The sequence below is a fragment of the Felis catus genome, chromosome C2 (genome assembly GCF_018350175.1).
Source record: "Felis catus isolate Fca126 chromosome C2, F.catus_Fca126_mat1.0, whole genome shotgun sequence".
Taxonomy (NCBI): Eukaryota; Metazoa; Chordata; class Mammalia; order Carnivora; family Felidae; genus Felis; species Felis catus.
Window position 1 is genome coordinate 153,297,405 of NC_058376.1, and position 16,973 is coordinate 153,314,377.

The window sequence follows — 16,973 nt, forward strand, 5'->3', positions numbered from 1 at the left end:
TCATGAACCGTGAGATCATGTCCTGAGCCGAAGTCGGACACTTAACAGACTGAGCCACTCAGGCGCCCCAAGTTTAACTTTTCTAGTAGCCTCATTAAAACAGTAAAAAGCAACAGTTAAACTTAATTTAGATAATTTATTTAACCCAAATATCCAAGATATTTCAGTGTAATTAACATGAAAAATTATTAATGAGATAATTTACCCTCTTTTTTCCATACTAAGCCTTTGAAATCTGGTGTGTATTTTACACTTAAATGTCAATTTCGTCTAGCCGTATTTCAGATGCTGAGTAGCTGCATGTGGCTAATGGTTAACTCTATTTGGTTGCTGCATCGTGTGTTCATCCAGTAGCGTATCTCACATGTAAACTAACTGTGGGAATAGCAGTCTAAATTCATAGTGATACACAGTTTGCTCGAGCTGCAAATATTGTTTCCAACTTTATCAGAGTATTAGAAAAAGAAAAGATTCTAAAGAAGCAGCCTCAGGAACTCAGTAGGAGGACTGCTAATTAGCATACCAGTTATAAATCCTGAACTGTTTGAAATTAATCTCGTGTGCTCAGTATTGTTTACAGTATACCAAAGATAGAAAAAAACTCGCACGCAAGCCATTTCCTTTGTCATTATGAATTCTAGACTACAGTAATGTGTTGGAGGGAACAAGGTTATGCTTCGTATTCCCCAGGCCCTTCTCTGGATACCCCTTTCCCAAAGCCAACCTATGTTGTCCGCACGTCTCATCCACAGGTTGTTAGGTGTCCCCCGCCCCCACCCCATGTTCAGCTTCCACAGCAAACGTCTTTGTACAGAAACGAGACTTAGATGTGTCCTCTTTCTCTTTCTCTAGCCTTCGTCTCGGAACTCCGCCTCAGCAACAACCCCTCTAAGTGGAAATTCATCCAGACGAGGGAGCGGAGACACCAGCAGCTTAGTAGACCCAGACACCTCATTAAGTGAATTGCGGGTAAACCGCAGTCTTTGGTTTGCTTTTTACAAACAGGTTTTCGGCTTCTTTGTAGTAGAGTATACTGGAGCTATTTAACACTTAATGTGACTTAGTGGAAAGAAAAGGAGTATGAGTTCTTGAAGAAATACTGTTAAAAGACAGTTTGGGAATGTGACTCAGATCTGAAAGGAAAGAGATGAGTTCATTCTTTTTTCTGTTCTCTTTCTTGAACATTTGATGATACTGGAGTGATCAGTATCTCTCTGCTCACTTACAAATGCCAAAAAAACTTTTTAATGTATGTAAAAGTAATTCTCTCAGAAATAGTTGGCCATATTTTAGATGGAAAATACATAGATATGCAAGGGACCAGGTTCTAGGAATTGTCGGCCTTTTGAGCCATTACGGTATTATTTGGCTGCTGGAGTGTAGTTATCTCTCAGTTTTTCATGGTAAGATAAGCATAGGAATATTTGGGATAACAGAAATACCTGAGTTGAGTCCTCGGTTGAGTTCCTGTTCTTATTAACCCTTTTATTTGAAAGATGGGGACTTTCAAAATGTAGTTGAAGGTCTGTTTGCTGAACCTGCTATTTGTGAGCAATGGGGGGAAGGGTTGTAATAAAAATTGCATTCATTCATTCATTCATTCATTCATTCAACATTTACTGAGCCGTTGGCTTCAGCAATTTAGGCAGTGAAACACACTTTGAACTTCAGGAATTCACTGTTTCATAGGGAAGATCCGCTGATAGAAACCAGTAAAACTAGGTCACGTGTATGATCCTATGTAGTAGCGAGAATAGGACTGTTAAGAGAATTCAGAGAAGCATCAGCTCTGTTGGACTAGGAGAAGAGATTACAGAAAGTTTTTCAGAGGAGACCCACTGTGAAGGAAGAATGCAAATGCATCGGGCAAAGAAGTTGGAGGGAAAAGGCTTTCTGAGAACTTCAGAGAACCAGAAGGTTCTCTGTCTAGCACAGTTGCCCGAGGGTAGGATGGGAAGTGAGGAGGAGAGGTGAGTGGGAGGGAAAACTGGGGGCAGTACTCGTGGGCCAGACCACAAAGCATCATGTGTGGTAGCCTAGAAGACATTTGGTTCGCCACCCCCCGCCCCCGCCGCCCCCCGACAACTGTGGGATATTAAATAGGGGAGCAGGAGTATCTTATTTGCATCCTTAAAGAGTGTCCCCAGGTCGGAGGAAGCTCTGGAGGTGAAGGGAACCCTGTGGCTGAGTGATGAGGATGGCGTGAACAAGGCGGAACTGCCGTGGGAGAGGATGCAAGGAACTTACTCCGAGGAGAATCCTGGGAGATACTGGAGTTGATTGGTCAGTAGCAGAGAGGAGAGGTTAAGGGAAGGTTTTTGTTTTCTTTCAAAGGCAGGCTTGATTATTTTTATCCGTTGGCTTGAGCCAGTTGAGAGAGAACAGGAAGGCAGAGCGAGGAGAGGGTGGCTGATGAGCAGGGTGCCTGAGAGGGATGCCCGGGCGCAGATAGAGGGGGGCCAGATGTGGCGGGCCCGTCCTGCTGACACAGGGAGGGAGGGAGGGAGGGGGCGTGCTGGGGTACTGAGTCAGACCGCAGGCAGGTAGGAGCAAGAGTCCGGCTTACGGGATGGGAGGCCTGTAAAAGTGGGCTGGGGGTTAGAGGGTGGAGACGTTTGCCGCGGCGGCAGTGGCGGCGGCAACGGAGAGCTGACCCAGGCCGACGTGGCGTGACTTTGAGGGTGTCCGTATTTATCAGGCTCTTACGAAGTGCCGGGCATAGGTGCTGGGGCTGCAGAGTTGAATGGGCGCAACTCTTGTCTGCAGTGGGACGGAAGACCGGAGGACAAGGCCTTCCAGCCTCACCACTCAGCTCGTATTGCTTCTTTGAGGGAATGACTCCCTTGAAGGAAGTGAGAGTTTTGTATCCTCACGCTTCGCTTGCGGTAGCCTCTTGACGTGTGTCTGTTGAATGAATCAGCGAGTACACGACAGACCTACCAAGGAGGAGACGAAGAGGGCAGGGGGGGTATAATATAGACGGTGTGTGTGACCGGCCTTTGAGGATTGGTCCTGCCCGTATTGCAGAATTGCACGTGGGGCCCTGTGGCAGTTGTATTCCGCCTAAATCAAGCATCCAGGATAGATTGTAGGTAGCAGGGTCAGGTATAGGAGGAACTGTATTTTCCATTTAAAATTTGACCTGCTTTACTTTTAATGATTGGGGTAACATTTGGAACAAATGCTCTTTTCTCATCATTCATTTAAATGGCCTCCTCAGCATAGACTCTCTCATCTGACATACGGTTTAAAATGTCGGTGTTTAACTTCCCTCCCTTTACTTTCGTTCTTCCAAATTAATTGTGATTAGTAACCAAGTCATTGAAAGACATTTTGTTCGTGTCCATTTATTACAGTTTTAAAAACTTCTGAATGAGCCAGTAAAATTTGCTGCTTATAATTAATTTAGTACTTTAGTAATTTACTGGTTCAGGTGAAGCATTATGTTAAAGATTATTGAAATGATTTATAAATTTTTAAAGTTTGTATGTTCAAAACATTATAATTGGTACAGCTTTTTCTCGTACACGGCCCCATCCCCCTCTTGCTAATGCGGTCTCAACACAAGTTCATGCCAAGAAGATATGTAACACTTTAGATTGATTACTCCAGGCCTTCCCCAGCCCCATTATCACCTGACCTATTTGCCTCGTTCGGTGGTTTTAAGTGGCAGTTACGTTTGTGTATTTTGATTTCTCTGCTTTTGGTCCGGAATACATGAAAGTAATTCACATTTTCATCTGAATCCTTTGAGACTTAAGATATGTTTGTGCATGGTTTTATGCAATGGTTCATTCCTATGTCCTGCAGGATATCTATGACCTTAAGGACCAGATACAGGATGTAGAAGGGAGATACATGCAAGGGCTTAAAGAACTAAAGGTATCAGGGCCCATTGTGCAGCCCACGCATGCTCTCTGTGTGCAGAATGGTTGGGTAATGGTGGTTTCACAAGTTCTGTTAACCCCAGTGCACAAAGCTTTACTAACAGTGTTTGTCTTTCCAGCATGTGCTTAACCTGCAGTGCACAGGAAAGGTGAACTTTCAGTCTGCTTATGTCTCAACGTTTACTATGGTTTTTGCAATATTCAGTACAAGATATTATACCTTAGAGTTTTTAAACTTTGTGAAATACTTACATGTCGCTTGTGTCTTAGCCATACAAAATAGAATTGGGTGAACTCTTAAAACGTATTCTGAGATTATGGTTTTCAATTGAGAATTAGACCTTAAAATTCTTCCCTGCTAAATGAGAGAGTATTGCCTATTTCTGTCAACAAATTTAGTCAGTATTGAAGGCAGGAGGAAGAAGCATCTAAGAGTGCATTATTATAAACATCTCTTACGGAGGAAGGAACCTGAGGTAGGAGGCCTGTGTTTTTATTTTGTTTTTTCTTCTCCTCTTCCTTTTCCTCTTGTTTTTCACTATGCCTCAAAGAAGATTACACAGGTTCAGTGCTTTGAAGAATCTGGAGGTAAACTGAGACAGGTCTTAATCTTTTCCGAGCAAGGATGGCTACCAGTTCTCAATAGAAGTGTCCTTGTGACACAGACATTTTGGTTGTAAATGGCGGTTGGTTATCATGCACTTCCCCATGTTTAATTATGAAGTTCAACTCTGATACAAGGAAGCTACAAGTTTCTCAACATATGCATGGCCCTGTTTGAAACAGAAATATCAGGTCTCAAGGTGCATAAACAAGGCATTCAGAAAGACGACTCAGGATATGCCCAAAGGACAAAGCGGGGACCTCACGGGCAAGGCTCTCATCAGCTTTCCTGGCGAGATGCAAAGTGGCCCAGTTACCAGTCGGTACCTTCACGCAGGTCATGATTGTCCAGAGGAAACTTACGGTTACGAGTCAGGACAGAAAAGGGTAGCGGGTCCTATGGAGAGTGTCCGTGAGGGCAGCCTGGAAGCTGCTGACCCGGCAGTGTGTGTGCGCGTGCGGTTGTCAGTCGAGCAGGAGAAGTACAGGGGTATATGCTGACCTGCCCGGTCTTCCTGGCTCAGATCATCAGGGTTGAATCACCTTTGAAGATTTTAGTGATAAGACTTTTGGAAATATGTTGGATCAAGGGAGCAAATTAAATATGTTAAATAAATACACTTCTATTGAAATCTCATATGTAATGTAACGTATCAGGAAAGCAAGCAATTCAGAGGTTTTCTTGCTTTTTATTTATTTAAAACATTTTTTTCTTACATTTTAGATCTACCATTTGTTACCTTCTTTGAAGGATACAAAAGAACAGATTAAATGTGAGACTGAACAGATACAAGATCCACTTTTTTAAGAGAAAAAAAGCAAAACTTCATGTTCCTCACATTATATGTTACCATGCTAAGAAAAACTGTTAAGATATACATTAAATATATTCATGTTCAATGCAACAGTTTTAAGCATACCTAGAGTAAAGGAAAACTTACTTAGTGATATACAGTGATGTGCCCTGCTTTATTTTATTATTATTATTATTATTATTTTCATTTAGAAGAGATATAGTTTATTTTATTGAAGTAAAATTAACATAAAGTGCTATATCTAAGGTGCACAACATAATTATACAACAATTCTGAACGTTACTCAGTGCTCATCATGATAAATGTACTTTTAATCCCCTTGTCTATTTCACCCATCCCCTGCCACCTCCATTTTCTTAATTCACGGTCAGCATATAATTGAGCTTGACTTCAGGTTATATTTGTCCTTGAAACAACTTAAGTGGAAGAAAAATCATTAAAAAATGATCTGATTGGTGGTCAAACACAATAGTGTGATAATATCCATACATATTCTATTGAAAAAGGATACTGGGTCATTGCTTATGATATATTTTTTTTAAGTTTTTATTTATTCATTTTGAGAGAGAGTATGAGTGGGGAAGAGAGAGAGAAGGAAAATCCCAACAGGCTCTGCACTGTCAGTGCAGAGCTCAATGTGGGACTTGAACCCGCAAACTGTAAGATCATGACCTGAGCTGACATCAAGAGTCGGGACGCTTAACTGACTCAGCTGGCCACCCAGGCACCCCTACTTTTGACAGTATTCGTGATTAAGTGGGTCGGCTTTTGGGATGCTTTTCCTCATTCTGTCCTCCATGCAGAACCACCTGGGTTTTGTTAAAACACAGATTGCTGGATCGTACTCCCACATTTTCTCATTCAGTGGGTCTAGGAGGGGGTTGAAATGTTGCATTTTTACCCAGTTCCTAGCTAATGCTGTTGCTGCTAATCTAGAACCCACCCTTGCAAAACCATTGCCTTAGATACATTTAAGTAAAACTATTTCCTAATAGGTATCACCATATAAGCTAGATTTAAATAATTAAAACTATCTTTATACTTAAATTTAAAACAGTCTTCTGTGGTTTATTGTTTAAAGGAAGAGTACATTCCGTAAATGTTATGTCACATTTATTGTGTTATATATTGTATTTTTGCATCTGTTGAGTAACTATCTCAGTTCTGGTTTTTCATGCAGTTGTGTCCCATTTTCTATGAGACTAAGCTGTGAAAAAGACTTTTTTAATGCTATCAGCCTTTAAGGTGGATCAGACTCATTCTAAATTCTGTATTATATAAGATCCTACTATATTTAAATCATTGTACGGTTGACTTTGCTTTTATTTTTTATTTGGGTTCTGTCTGTTCCCAGACCTGGTATAAATGTCTGTTAATGCAGTCCTAGTTTGTGAAGCATTATTAGTGTGTGTGTGTGTGTGTGTGTGTGTGTGTGTGTGTGTGTGTGTGTATCTTGATTGAGATATAATTCAAATACTGTAAGATTTACCCATTTGAAGTGTGCACAATTCAAGCGGTTTTTAGCATAGTCACAGTGTTGCACAACCATCACCACAATCCAATTTTGGAATGCTTTCATTACCCCGAAGAGAAACCCTGTCCTAATGAGCAGTCATACCTCACCCTCCCTCTTCCACTTCCACACCCAGCCCTCGGTAACCACTAATCTACTTTCTGTGTCTGGATTTGCCTGTTCTGGACATTTCGTACAAATGGAATCTTATAATATGTTGTCTTTTGTGGTTGACTTTTCATTTAGTGTAATGTTTTCAAGATTCATCCATGTCGTAACACCTATCCCATCATCTATCTGTGTGTCTCTGTCATGATTGGTTAATATTCCAGTATGTGTCTGTTGATGGACATTTGGGTTGTTTCCAGTTTTTAGCTGTTATGAAAAATGCTGCTATGAGCATTTGTGTACAAGTTTTTGTATGGCTATTCCTTTTCATTTCTCCTACATAGATACCTAGGAATAGACTTGCAGGGTCAGATGGTAACACCGTGTTTAACATTTTGAGGAATTGTCAAACTGTTTTCCAAAACAGCTGCACTATTTTACACTCTCCCCAGCAATGTATGAGGTTTCTGGTTTTTCCATCTCCTCACCAACACTTTAATCTTGTTTCTGTTTTTTTAATTATAGCCATCATAGTAGGTTTGAAGTGGTATCTCATTGCGGTTTTGGTGTGCATTTCCCTAATTGCTAATGATGTTGAGCCTGTTTTCATGTGCTTCTTGGCCATTTGTATATCCTGTTTGGAGAACTCTCTAATCAAATCCATACCCATTTTTAAAATATGTGTCTCTTTATGATAGTATTGTAAGAGTTCTTTATGTATTTTGGATACAAGTCTCTTACTCAGTGTAAGATTTACAAATATCCTCTCCTACTGTATGCCTTTTTTTTTTTTTCCTTGATGGTATTGTTTGTAGCACAAAAGGTTTTAATTCTGGTGGTCTTTTCTTTCATTGATAGTGCTTTTGGTATTGTATCTAAGAAACCATTGCCTACTCCAAGGTCATGAAGGTTTAGGGCTATGTTTTCTTTGAAGAATTTTATAATTTTAGCTCTGACATTTAGGTCTCGGATCCACTTTGAGTTAATTTTTGTGTTTGGTGTGGGTCCAACTTTAGTCTCTTGCAGTGTGGATATCCTGTTGTCCCAACACCATTTGTTGAAAAAACCTATTTTTTTTTTAACATTTACTTATTTTTGAAAGAGAAAGAGAAAGAGACAGAGTGTGAGTGGGGGAGGGGCAGAGAGAGAGGGAGACACAGAATCCGAAGCAGGCTCCGGCCTCCGAGCTGTCTGCACAGAGCTCGGTGTGGGGCTTGAACCCATGAACCATGAGATCATAAAATGAGCCAAAGTCGGATGCTTAACCAACTGAGCCACTCAGGTGCCCCTGAAAAAAATATTCTTTCTTCCATTGAGTTGTCTGGGTACTCTTGTCAAAAGTCAGTTGATCATAAATATAAGCATTCTGGACTATCAGTTTTATATCCTTAATCTTGGCTTGTTGAACATTTATGTTAGTACTTTTAAAATGTATTCCAGAAGTGATGATTTTTTCTATGTGAAATGTTTTTTCTTTTTAGCTTTAAAAACTGTCACTATGTAGTAATAATCTACCAAATTAGATATAGTTACTAAAAGATAGACTTGAAGCTGTTTTAAGCAGAAAGCTTTGAAGTATATAAAATTTCAGTTGTTTTTTGTTGCTCTTTTTTTGTCGTTGTTGCTTTTTTTCATCGTTTTGGTGTTGCTTACTTATTTAAGAATGACCAGAATTTGAATAATTGCTAGAAAAAATGTTTATACGTTTACATGAAAATTCCTATGCAGAACGGGAAAGAACTGAAAGCAGATGTCTAGGAAGCAGCAAAATTCAAATGAGTATGAAGCTTACTTGTGTAAGAGAGGCTGTATTATGTTGTATCATTGCATTCTGGGTACCGAATAGCTTGTTAAAAACGAGAGTAACGTTTCCGAAAACATTGATGATTCTTCGTTTTAGGACTCTTAACAAATGGATGTGGTCTGCATACCTTTTCATCTTTCAGAGGCTCCATTGGTGCTTGGTTTTGTTTTCTCGGGTAGCAGAGAGCATACGAAGTTCTCACGGTGGCGCAGCTGGCTTCTCACCGTCCTTCTGTTTTGCGTGCATGTTACTAAACATGGAGCTCCCCCGACTGCTTGTATTTTGCGAAAACGCACCTTCGTGTGTTTGTGCCGGTCCTGTATTTCCTGTCATGTTGCATATAAGCGATGAGCATGTTTTAGATGTCAGGCTAATGGCTTTGCCTTTCGTTCAGGAATCTTTGTCTGAAGTGGAAGAAAAATACAAGAAGGCCATGGTTTCCAACGCACAGTTGGACAATGAGAAGAACAATTTGATCTACCAGGTAGACACGCTCAAAGACGTTATTGAAGAACAGGAGGAACAGATGGCGGAATTTTATAGAGAAAATGAAGAAAAATCAAAGGTAATTGTGCACCTTGTGTCCTCTCTTGGTCTGGGGCGGAAAATTCACACCTGCCATTTAAAAGGTGCTGCGCTGGATGGAAGAGGGCTTCAGACCTGGAAGTGGAGCTTCAGTCGAAACTGACTGTTCCAAGGAAATTGACAGAACGTGAGCTACCAGTTCCTAGAATGTTTTCCTTTTAAGTTCTTACAGAATCTGTTTAATTTTAAGAAAAGTCTTATGACCTCCTTCAGTTTCTGAAGATAAAATGCAGCTCAAGTTTTATCTTTATTTTCTGTCTCTTAATTGTGGCAGTTTCAGTGAGTTACTTAATTTCTTCCTGTTGAAACTGGCTGGAAACTCCACAAAGCTCTGAAGACTTTCCGGGAGGCAGTTCATTTTGTTCTTTTCTTTTATTTCTATCGTTTTTTTAAGAGAATCTCTTTTCTAAATGATTAGAGAGTTTTTAATCAGTTATTTAAAAACAGCAGGATGGAGACTTGGGTCAGATGTCAGCAGATGTTTTCTTTAGAGGTTTGTAAGCTATACTGTTAGAATGTACAGATGGAAAATGAAAGCCACTGTCCAAGGTTCACATTTGCCCTTTGACGCATGCAGAAAACAAATTGGGTTCTCTTTTAAAATGCTAATGTCAGTCCAAGCAGAGGACAAAAGGCTATTACTGCCAAAATATGAGTTGTGACAACATTGCAAAAATAAAAAGCCCAGAAAACAATTTCGGAAATGTGCATTGGTTAGAAACATCAGTCATTTGAAGGGAGGGAAGCTGTTGATATAACCTCGAAGGGACTGGCATTAATACTGTAAATTCTAATAGGGATTTTTTTTTTCCTTGAGGATTGAAAATGTTCATTCCAGTCTGTTTTGGTCATGTTTAAAAAGTGTTCAGAAGTGTTTGCCAAGAATTTGGGAGAAGGAAGGATGAATAGGCAGCACATTGAGGATTTTTAGGGCAGTGATACTGTTCTAATGGATACATTATCCATTTGTGGAAACCCATAGGGTATACAATACCAAGAATGAACCTGCATGTAAACTGTGGGCTTTGGGTGTGGTGATATGTCACTGTGGGTTCAGCGACTGTAACGATTGTACCTCTCTGGTGCAGGATGTTGATAGCAGGTAGGAGAGCCTCTTTGTGTTGGGGGGAGGGGTATGTGGGAACTCTGTGCTTTCCACTCAACTCCCAAGAACCCAGAAGTGCTCTAAACAGTCAAGTCTACTAAAAAAAAAGTTAGGATAAGAAAACTTGTATCTGCACAAGTGGAAAAGAGACTTCTGGGTATTGTCATATTGGATGACAGGGCTCATTGCGGACTATGATTTGGTGGCATAGTTGGTTTCCTCTGTGATTCTTCCTGTTTCTTAAGGACCAGTTTTGGAGATTATGAACCATCATATTTTATGTAGAGCCCTTGGACTCCTTTTTTTGCTTTTCCATGCTTTTTTCGTATCTATTTCTGGCTCTTTGCTTCTAGGAGATTAGAGGACAATCTCACGCTAAAGTATTTAATGTTCAGTGCTAAATGCCCTTGAGCGTTTAAAAAAAAAAAAAAACCTCCATGATTAACTTACTAAGCCACTTTCTTTTTCCCTTCTTTTCCTAAGATCTAGAGATGTCTTAGCATACGTAGTGCTGTGGTTTTTAATTTTTATGTAGAAAAAAACTTGTGCTTTTCAAATTAAAAAAATCTGTGAGCTTTTTAAATACTCTGTAAATCTACTTCGGGTACCGTGATGCCAAAGACCTTGTCATAGCGTCTCTCTCTAGCGCACCTTCTCTCTGAGCACTTCTCAGTAGATACCGCCTCATGCAGGAGGCTCAGAGGTTCATGCTCGGAGACATACAGAGAGGTCAGGCGCTCAGGTATGTTTCATTATAGCTCAGAAGGTAAGGGTGGAGAAGGACCATTCAATTAAAACAACAATGATATTAATATAGTTTTTCAGATGTCGTCAGTGCTTCCTACTGGGAATATAATAACTGCATCTTAAATATTCTGTCTGTACCTACTTTGGGGAAGAATGCCTGATTAGGAATGTCTCAAGTATATTATTCTTTTCTTTTTATTTTTTAAGTAATTAATTAAAAAAATTTTTTTTTTAATGTTTATTTATTTTTGAGACAGAGAGAGACACAGCATGAGCAGGGAAGGGGCAGAGAGAGAGAGAGGGAGACACAGAATGTGAAGCAGGCTCCAGGCTCCGAGCTGTCAGCACAGAGCCTGATGCGGGGCTCGAACTCACAAACCGTGAGATCATGACCTAAGCCGAAGTCAGACGCTTAACTGATTGAGCCACCCAGGCGCCCCAATTAATTTATTTTTTAATGTTGATTTATTTTTGAGAGACAGTGTGAGCAGGGAGGGACAGAGAGAGAGAGACACAGAATCCAAAGCAGGCTCCAGGCTCTGAGCCATCAGCACAGAGCCTGATTCAGCACTTGAACTCATGAACCGTGAGATCATGACCTGAGCCCAAGTTGGATGCTTAACCGACTGAACCACCCAGGTGCCCCATTATTCTTTTCTTAGTAGCTATTTATTTTAGTAGGGGATTCTTTTTTTTTTTTTAAGCTTATCTGAGATTTTTAAAAAGTGTTTTATTACAGATTTTAAAAATACAAAAAAAATAGACTATACTGAACCCTCCTAAAACCCATCACGTACCCCCCAGCAACCATCAGTGTGTGGCCAATTTTACCCTGTCCACTTCCTTCACTCCTGTTCTTTGAGACAAGTCCTCAGTGTCTCATATTTTGATAAGAGTTTAGGTATGGCTCTCTAAGTGATATGGACTCCCTCTCTCTCTCTCTTTTTTTTTAAACTTTTTTTAACGTTTATTCATTTTTGAGAGAGCACAAGGAGGGGTGGGGCAGAGAGAGAGGGAGATACAGAATCTGAAATGGGCTCCAGTCTCTGAGCTGTCATCACAGAGCCCGACGTGGGGCTCCGACTCATGAACCGTGAGATCATGACCTGAGCTGAAGTCAGATGCTTAACTGACTGAGTCACCCAGGTGCCCCAGACTCCCTCTCTTTTTAAAACATAACCACAAGATCATTTCACATCTGAAAAATTCAGAATAATTCCTTCATACTACCGGTCCAACCATTGTTAAAATCTTAACGGTCTCCAGTGACCTAAGTTGTTTTCTTTTTTACACTTCAACAACAACGACCACCAAGGATCCAGATAAGTTCCACACATTGGAATTAGTTGTCATGTCTTTTAAGTCTCTTTTTATTTATAGGTTTCCTTTCATCTCTCTCTCTCTCTCTCTTTTTTTTTTTTTCCCCTCCCTTGCAATTTGTGTGTTGAAGAGACTGGATTGCTTGGCTTAACAGTTTCCAACAGCCTTAGGGATTTTGCTGTTTTATCCCTATGGTGTCTTTAATGTGTTCCCTTTTCCTCTGTGTTTCCTGTAAACAGGTAGTTAGGTTTAGAGGCTTAAACAAATACAGGTGTAGTGTCTTTGGCAAGTTCACTTCATAGGTTGTCTTCCTTCAGGAGGCCCTGATGTGTGGCTCTTTCTTTTTGTAATGCTGTCGCTGGGTGCTTCGGTCTGTTAGTTGACCAGGCGCTGTAAAATGGGACGTTCTAAGTCCATCATTACTGTTTTCTTTGACTATGTTAAAGTGGATTGGAGCTATAATTCACATACCATATGTTGTAGTTCATGTTTGAAGTGTACAATTCAGGGCCTTTGTATATTCACAGTTACGTGCAGCCATCCCCAGTTTCAGAGTCCTGTAGTCTTGTCGGAAAGAAACCCCGTATCCTTTAGCTGTTATCCCCCTGTCTCCCGCCCCCTCAGCCCTACGTAACCACTGGTCTGCCTTCTGTGTCTGTAGAGTTCCTCTTCTAGATTTGCATTTAGTGGAGTCATATAATATGAGACTGGCTTCTTTCACTTAGCTTAAATCTTTTTGAGGTTCACTCATGCTGTAGTAGGAGTCACTACTTTCACTGCTTTTTTATAGCCTAATATTATCCCATTGTATGGGTATAGCGCATTTTGTGTGTCCATTTGGGTGTTGATGCACATTCTCCCCCCCCCCCCCCTTGTGAGTAATGCTGCTGTAAACATTTGTGTACAAGTTTTTGTGTAGACGTATGCTGTCCTTCCTGTTGAGTGTATACCTGGGAGTACAATTGCTGGTCACATGGCAACGCCATGTTCAACCATTGGAGGAATGCCAGAGTGGTTTCCAAAGTGGCTGCGCCATTTCACATTCCCAGCAGCAGGGCGTGTGAGTTCTGATTTCTCTATACCCTCACCAACACTTGTTATTGTCTGACTTTTTTTAGAGCCGTCCTAGCAGCTGTGGTTTTGATTTGTGTTTTCCTGATAACTAATGGCTTTGAGTATATTTTCATGTATTTATTGACTCTTTGTATATCTTTCTCAGAAAAATACATCTTTTGCCTATTTTTAACTTGGGTTGTCTGCTTATAATCGAGTTGTAAGAGTTTATATATTCCAGATACAAGTCCCTTATCATGTACAGCCTAAAGCATGTTTTAAAATATCATTATGAAGTCAAGAATTCAAACATTTGATGATTCGAATTCATTGTAGCTTTTATTCTTAGTCGACTTTCAAGTTGTTCAACCTTTAATATGAGTGTCTTCAGGTTGATTTCCAAGTAGCTTTGACTCATTGTTAAGTCTCACCGTCTTGGTAAATTCTCTGCTACCCAGCACGAGAAAGGGTTCCAGGTTCGTCTGGTCGTTTCTTGCTCCAGACCTGGAACCAGCTGTTTGTCCGGGGTGCTGGCTCTCGTAGGGGGCAGTGTGTGTGCTAGAGAGCTCTTGCCACCGAGAGGATCATGGTTTATAAAGGCCTTTTTAGTGGATATATAGGAAATGTTTATGTGGGGTACTTTTTTCTTTGTAAAGTCAAAATACATTACGAATTTACGCTGGTAGTTCTAGTTCACGTTCAGGACTCAAGCATTTTTCCTTCTTACACGTGCATGTCTCCGTTTTCCCACTGCCCGTTCTCAAAGTCACTGGGGATGATAGTAATTATGTTATATTCTGTTCTCATTGCTGTGCCCCACAGTACTCAGAATAGCAATACCAATGTCACCACCAACGATATAATTACTGAAAATAGTTAAAAGTTTTTTTGTGTTCTTCTGTTGGGTTGTTACTTTGCTGCTAGCCTATGTATAGCCCAAGCACTGGTTTTAAAAGTTACTCAAAATAGTTTCTCTCTCTGTGCTTATGCTGCTACCTGGATATATAGTTAGGTTCTCTGTATTTTATGTTCAGTATTTAGGAGTTGCTTTTAAAATTTTTATCTTTAAATAATTTTCGCTTTTAACTGTGGTGAAAAGTACAACGAAGTTCACCGTCTTAACAACAGTTCGGTGATATCAAGTATATTCACATTGTTGTGCAGTGAGAACTTTCTCATCTTGCAAAACTGAAACTCTGTTACACAACAGCTCCCGTCCGCGTGCCCTCCGCCCCTGGCAACGACCGACCGTTCTCCTTGCTCTGTGGGTCTGGCTGCTCTGGGCGTCTCATATCAGTGAGCTCATACAGGATTTGTCTTTTTGTGACTGGCTTGTTTCACTAGCGTAATGCCCTCAGGTTTCACCCATGTTAGCACGTGTCAGAATTCCCTTCCTGAATAATATTGTAGTGTGTCTGTGTACCACATTTTGTTTATCCATTCATTTGCTGGTGGACACTCGGGTTGCTTCCATCAGGAATTGCTTCTTCAATTTAATTTTGTTGCAGTTATATAACATTTACGTGTATCTGAAGTCAAATCAAAGAAAATCTACTCAAAGAAATCAGTCTTCTATCTCTTCATTCCTGTTTCTTGAGGGAATTTTTCACCTAAATGGTTTATTCTTCCTTTCTTCTTCTTCTTCTTCTTCTTCTTCTTTTTTTTTTTTTTTTTTTTTTTGCTTAAGAAGGTAGATCTATTTTGCTATTCAAAAAATATATATACACAAATGTGTATGTTTTTATTTCCCCCCTTTCTTAGAAAATGGTAGCATACTGTAAATACCTTTCCATACCTCGATGACTGTGACCTTTATGATCGTGGATCTTCTTCACTCTTTTGTATTATTACATAGTTATTCCGTTGTGTGTGTGTCCCGTAGTTTATTCCACCAGCTCCCTATTAATGGACATTTGAATTGCTGGCAGTCTTTTGCTGTTAAAAATAGTCCTGCAGAAGTGGTGTGCTACATAAGTCCTTTTGCATTTTTGCTGGCCTGTCTACGGCAGTCGTCAAAGTGGGTTTACTGGGTCTAAGGGTATGGTAATTCTGTCGGATCTGCCGGATTCCCTTTGTGGTAGTAGTGATGCCATTTCGGATTCCTGTCAAAATGTGCAAGAGGGCCTGTTCCCTTCCCCATAGAATTTTCTTGAATATGTTGTCAAGTTTTGGACGAGTGCTTCAGTGGGACATACAGTTTTAACTTCTTGTTCTTTTAGTATGATCATCTTTTTATATTCAGAGTGATTTCTGTTTTTTTCTGTGAACTGTCCATATCTTTAGACTATTTTTCTATATACTAGTGTTTTTTCTTCCTAAGTTTAGAGACTCTCTATAGAGAGATAGTCATGTTTTGTCTCTGATGTAAGTTGTAATTTATTTTTTACAGCTTATCATTTGTATTTTTACTTTTCTTAGGGTGCCTTTTGCCATTCGAAAGTTTGTATGTGGTCTAACTTATTACCCATTTCCTATTCTTGGTTACAGATTTTTGGATTTCTTAGTACTGTTTTCCCTACTCTTTGGTTATAGGAATTCACTCATTTTTTTCTCTAGTAACTATATCCTTCCTTCCTTCTCTCTTTTTCCCTCTCTTCTTTCTGTGCACTTCCAATCCATTTGAAATTTGTCTCGGTGTATAGTCTGGGGTGTGGTTCCAATTCTCTTTTTCCATTTGGATATACAGTTTTTCCAGGGTCACGACATGAAAGTCTGTCTTTTCTCATTGATTTGAGATGCTCTTCTTGTTTTGTTGTTTGATATATTTGACATGTAACTGGGTATATTTCTGGATTTTCTGTTCTGCTCTCTGTGCTCATAAGCCATTACAACATTGTTTTAATTATGTAGGTCTTATATCCAGTAAGGCTAGCTTTCTGTTTTTTCAGTGCTTTTTTTCCTGGCTGTTTTTTCTTACATTTTTCTTACAAATTTTACAATCAGCTTCTCTAACTCTGATGAGAAAAAAGCCTAATAGTATTTTTATTTGGACTGCATTAAATGTATAGATTTATTTGGGGGAGAACTGACATTCTTATACTGAGGTGTTTTTTTTTTAATTTTTTATTACATTTATTTATTTTTGAGAGACAGAATGAGACAAGGTGAGAACAGGGGAGGGGCAGAGAGAGAGGGAGACACGGAATCTGAAGCAGGCTCCAGGCTCTGAGCTGTCAGCACAGAGCCCGATTCAGGGTTCAAACCCACAAACCGTGAGAACATGACCTGAGCTGAAGTCGGACGCCTAACCGACCGAGCCACCCAGGTGCCCTGATACTGAGTCTTTTTATCCAGGAAGATGGTATACCTTTCTGTTTGTTGAGTCCTACTTGTCTTTCAGGAATATAGATTTCTTAGCGTTTGTTTATTTTGAGAGAGAGAGAGAGACAGAGACAGAGACAGAGAGGGAGAGTGTGGGTGAGGGGCAGGGGGA

At 40.1% G+C, this 16,973-nt stretch overlaps 1 protein-coding gene across 24 annotated transcripts in view; it reads left to right on the forward strand.

The window, feature by feature from the left end:
• LRRFIP2 (LRR binding FLII interacting protein 2) overlaps positions 1 to 16,973 on the forward strand; it is a 104,438-nt gene that overhangs the window by 68,776 nt on the left and 18,689 nt on the right. For 16 of the 24 annotated variants that reach the window (XM_045037897.1, XM_023260762.2, XM_023260766.2 and 13 more), the window contains 3 exons: positions 853 to 969; positions 3,811 to 3,882; positions 9,125 to 9,295. In XM_045037897.1, the coding sequence (XP_044893832.1) occupies positions 853 to 969; positions 3,811 to 3,882; positions 9,125 to 9,295 (360 nt within the window). The remainder of the gene's footprint in view (positions 1 to 852; positions 970 to 3,810; positions 3,883 to 9,124; positions 9,296 to 16,973) is intronic. The other 8 variants (XM_023260764.2, XM_023260768.2, XM_023260771.2 and 5 more) reach the window with 1 other exon arrangement.